The sequence below is a fragment of the Rutilus rutilus genome, assembly GCF_951802725.1.
Source record: "Rutilus rutilus genome assembly, chromosome: 20".
NCBI classification, from domain to species: Eukaryota; Metazoa; Chordata; class Actinopteri; order Cypriniformes; family Leuciscidae; genus Rutilus; species Rutilus rutilus.
This window is the reverse complement of record NC_140225.1, coordinates 23072859-23077723: the sequence shown is the minus strand read 5'-3', so window position 1 is coordinate 23077723 and position 4865 is coordinate 23072859. Positions and strand designations below refer to the sequence as shown.

Genomic DNA, 4865 nt, shown 5'->3' with positions numbered 1-4865 from the left:
ACGCTTCGAGTCAATCCTATCTGCCGTAAAGATATTAAAGCTAGGCCAGTCACTCACTGTGAAACAGTTTCAGAGACTGTTGGGTTTGATGGCAGCAGTGTCCAACGTGATACCTTTTTGCCTGCTGTACATGAGACCCTTACAGTGGTGGCCCAGGACCAGGATCTTTTCCTGAATGGGCAAACCTTTTAGCATGATCCAGGTCACGCGGCAATGCTTACGTGCCCTGGTTATGTGGAAGAAACCCTGGTTCCTATCCCAAGGTCCCATGATAGGAGCTCCTTGATGCTAACAATGGATGCTTCTCACATGGGTTTGGGAGCGACACTAGATGGTCGCTTGACTCAAAGTCTGTGGAGGGGTCATCATATCTCTTGGCACATCAACTGCCTGGAGATGATAGCTGTTTTTTGGGGGGATTTTTTGCTCTCAAGAACTCTTTTTCCTCCCAGACCGTACAGACAACACATTAGTGGTCGCCTACATAAATCACCAGGGGGGTTTGCGCTCGCATCTACTCTGCAAACTGGCGCACCAAATCCTCCTGTGGTCCCAGGGAAGCTGCTTTCACGCAGGGCAGCTTACATCCCTGGGAGCCAAAACATAGTAGTAGACATCCTGTCGAGGCTTGGGCTGAGGCCCGGGGAATGGAGACTCCACCCCGAGGTGGAGGAGCAGATATGGAGAGTGTTCTGCCATGCATAAGTGGATCTGTTTGCGTCTCGAGAGACATCTCACTGTCCACTTTGGTTCTCCCTCACGCATCCAGCTACTCTTAGACTGGATACCATGGTACATCGCTCTGCTGGACCAAGTTTGTAAGACCAAGGACCAAGGTTCAAGAACCAAGTTCGCCTGCTTTTGATAGCCCCGCGGTGGCCAGGCCGAGTATGGTTTCTAGATATGGTGTCTCTTCTTGACGGGCCTCTTTGGGAGTTACCCATCTGGAGGGACCTTCTGTCCCAGGCAGGGGGCTCAATTCTTATCCCCCGTCCAGAATTGTGGAATCTGTGGGCTTGACCTCTGAGGGGGCCCAGCTCGTAGACTACATACTTCACTCCAGAGTAGGGCTGGGCGATTTGGCCTAAAATCAAAATCTCGATTAATTGAACATTTTAACTCGATTACGATTAATGAACGATTATTTTATTTATTTTTTATTTTTTTGCCCTCATGGTTCACTGACAAGTTTTTTACAGTAAATATGCTCACATATTACAAGTGAGAGATTTTTGAATGAAGGGTGCATTACTTGATTTTAAAATAATTGAAGGAAACACACACTATCTACTATCTATGATTATTTATTGAACATCAATGTTAAACAACTTAAATTAAAGCACACACTGCCTAAAACGAACAGTCACTTTGTTCTTATAAAAAAGTAAAAATAAATAACTTGCACTTTTGGAAACAAAATAAATTACTTTCAATGTTTTTCTTATTAAAAGTAGAAAATAAGCAGTATCTCTTCTAAATAAAATAACTCTTGTATATCCTGTAAATAATATTTTAAACAGTGCATTTCTTGCATATACTGTAAACAAATCTTTTAATGTGCAATGTATCAATGTAAACAACAGATTGTTGTAATGAAAATACACTGTTGCATGAGGTAATCTTAGCGATCTTGTTATGTCACTATATGAACATGAATTTACTCTAAGTTCTTACTAAGAAACACGAGCATGTTAACCTTTTCAGGTTTCAGGCAGGACCTGAGGCATGTAACAATGTTTCCGCCCGAACTGAAAACCCGTTCTGATGGGGAGCTAGTAGCTGGTATGCAGAGATACTTTTTTGCCACCTTACTTAGATTGGGAAAGTGTACATGATGCTTCCTCCACCAGTCCAGTGGATTTGCCTCACTATCCAGCATGGGGGACACCAAATAGCTGCTCATCTCTGCTTCTAGCGATTGCTGAAGTGACAGAGTGGGTGTAGCTGAAGGTATTGCCTCACTTCCTTTAAAAAAGCTTCCTAATGACCTCTTTTGCTTTTTTGCTACTGCTGATGAAGTTGTTGGTTCTGCAGTCTCTGTAATCTGACTTTCTCTGCAGACTTCAGCTTCTGACATCTTCTCCATCTCTGTTTTCACTTTCTCCTGAATGGTGGGGACATTGTGAGCAGAAATATAGGTAGCTTTAAATCTGGGATCAACAAAACTGGCTGTGTCCAGTAGCTCTTCTGTGATAGGATCTGAGTACTTCTCCTTAAGGTACCTGAGGATGCTGGTTTTGATAGTTTTAGTCAGCTCCACATCATCTTCCTCCTCAGCAAGCACTCGTGAATTGAGGATGTGCAGTACAGGCTTTACAAATGAAATGGTCACATACTCTTCCCCTGATAGGGCGTCTGTGAACTCCATCAAGGGGGAGAGAGCCTTGCTGACAGCCTCCAAGACATCCAGGTCAGCCCACGATGGAACAAGGTGCCTGGATTTTTTGTCTTCAGAAAGGACCTGTGTAATAGCTTTCCTTTGTTCGAGGACTCTTGCAATCATCATTTGCATCGATCCCCATCTGGTAACACATGCTGTTTTTAGCTTGTGTTGTGGCAGGTTCAGTTCTTGTTGCACCTTCATTAACGCCTTCTTTTTTTTCCAGCTATAGGAAAAAGCACTGACTATGTTTTTGCACACCCTCACTGCACGTGTCACACGTTGATCTTTCAATCCATTTTCTGAAACACACAAAAATAAATATTTCTTTTATTATTATTGACAATATTTTATTTATACCTAAAGCTTTAACAGTACCAAAATTAATGAGCCTCTTATATTTCTTGAATAATATCAGATTAACAACACATTTTTACAACACAATGATTTTTACTTTAATGATGTAGTGTTTTGTTACATTGTAATGTGAACTTAACATTTTAACACTGTAATATCAAGCATATTGTAACATTTATAAAGGTGCTTTATAAACAAATTTAGCTTAGCCAGAATATAGTAAACGCCAGATATGCCCAATTAGATAACATCCCAATGCTATTATATTTAATTAAGCTGACGTGTACTTACCAATTGCAAGGTGTAGTCGGTGTCCAAAACACTGCTGCCGTATCCATCCATTAAGCGCGGCAGCTTTGACAACATTTGCACCGTTGTCTGTCGTAATGGCTGAAAGTTTTTCTTCCGCGAGGTCCCATTCAGAAAGCATATCTTTCAGACCTTGCGCAATCATATCTGCCGTGTGATCGGCTGGAAAATATGCCGTCTCAAGGCATCTCTGGCGCAGCTTCCAATCGTCGTCAATGTAGTGCAAAGTAAGGCTCAAGAATGGGTCCATCGTCCTACTTGACCAGAGATCAGATGTGGCTGCAAAGTGTTGAACATTTTTCAGTTCAGCAGCTACATTTTTACAACATGTCTTGTACATGTCTGGCAGCGCAGTTTTAGAAAAATGTGATCGCGATGGCACAGTGTATCTTCTGTCGAGAGTTTTAACGAGGTGTTTAAACCCGCTTCGCTCCACTGTAGCCAAGGGAGTCATATCCTTTGCGATGTAATAACAAATAGCGTCAGTTATTTCTTTCCATCTTCTGGAACTCTTCTCATACTGTGTGGCATTTGTGAACGCTTGTGTTAAAGACATCTGCTTTGCGGAGGCACTTGTTGCTGGGCGCTTGTCAGTCTCTTTTTGATTTTTTTGAGCCATGCACTGTTCATAATCAGTAACGTGATTGTGCTCCAAGTGCTGGAACAAATTGGTGGTGTTACCTTTGGACGTCGAAACTGTTTTTCTACAGTGTCTACATCTGACTTCATTTTGTTCGATGTCATCCTTACTGAAGCCAAAATGTCTCCAAATGACAGAGACTGCGTTTTTTTTTGGTACAAGCTGCTCTTGTTGCTCAGTTGTCTCAGTGATTAAGCTCTCCATGCTCGACATGTCGGCGGAATAACGTACTGTAAGGGAGCGGGGTCACGTGACTCCACACGCGGTAGTGTTTTAAAGGGAAAGTAATCGAAATAATCGACCTGGGAAAATTTGATCGATTATAGGTTCTGAATGTCGATTTCGATTATTTTTCGATTAATCGCCCAGCCCTACTCCAGAGCTCCCTCCACGAGGAAACTGTATGCCCTGAAGCGGAGAGTTTTCACTTATTGGTGCAGTGATCATCAGCTGGACCCTGTTGGTGCAGTGCTGGAGTTCCTGCAAGAGTGGTTCACTGTAGGTCTATCTCCACCCACTTTAAAGGTTTATGTAGCAGCCATAGATGCTTACCACATTCCTTTGGGTGGAATGTCTTTAGAGAGAGACCCTTTGGTAATGTGTTTCCTCTGTGGTACTTTGAGGCTGAGGCCTGCAACCCGCACCTGGGTGCCGACCTGGGATTTGGCCATTGTGCTTCAAGGCCCATCCCTGGCTCCCTTTGAGCCTATTGAGGAGGTTCCGGTCATGTTTTAGACTTTGAAAGCTTTGTTCCTTCTCGCTATCACTTCTCTTAAAATAATATGAGATTTGTTGGTTTCACCTTCGTGTCTGGAATTTGCACCTGGCATGGTCAAAGCATTCCTTCACCCTAGGTCAGGCTATGTTTCCAAGGTCCCCACCAATGTGGCTAGATCTGAACCACTCTGTTACGATTGTACCCTTAGTTCCCTGAAGAGGGAACAAGACGCTGTGTCGCCCTGCCATATCTCCTACGTGAATGTCAGTGACTTACTTCAGCCTATATGAAGCTAATGTTGCACTGTTTGGGCATTTCTGGGGCACCCCATGGCACCCACGTCCAGACCTCTGGAACCTCCATGTGTGATCTCTGGATGGGATGCGGAGGACTTAAGTGCCCTACCTCCAGTGGTAGTTGACACAATCACTTCAGCTTACGCTTACGCTTTGAAGTGGAGC

At 43.5% G+C, this 4865-nt stretch overlaps 1 protein-coding gene across 1 annotated transcript; it reads right to left on the bottom strand.

The window, feature by feature from the left end:
• Positions 1 to 900: 900 nt before the first annotated feature.
• Positions 901 to 4013, bottom strand: LOC311280177 (E3 SUMO-protein ligase ZBED1-like). The gene is made up of 2 exons (XM_084392151.1): positions 3029 to 4013; positions 901 to 2682 (listed from the first exon to the last, which is right to left on the bottom strand). The coding sequence occupies exons 1-2, from the start codon at positions 3897 to 3899 to the stop codon at positions 1658 to 1660; spliced, it is 1896 nt and encodes a 631-aa protein (XP_084248277.1). The 5' UTR covers positions 3900 to 4013; the 3' UTR covers positions 901 to 1657.
• Positions 4014 to 4865: the final 852 nt, after the last annotated feature.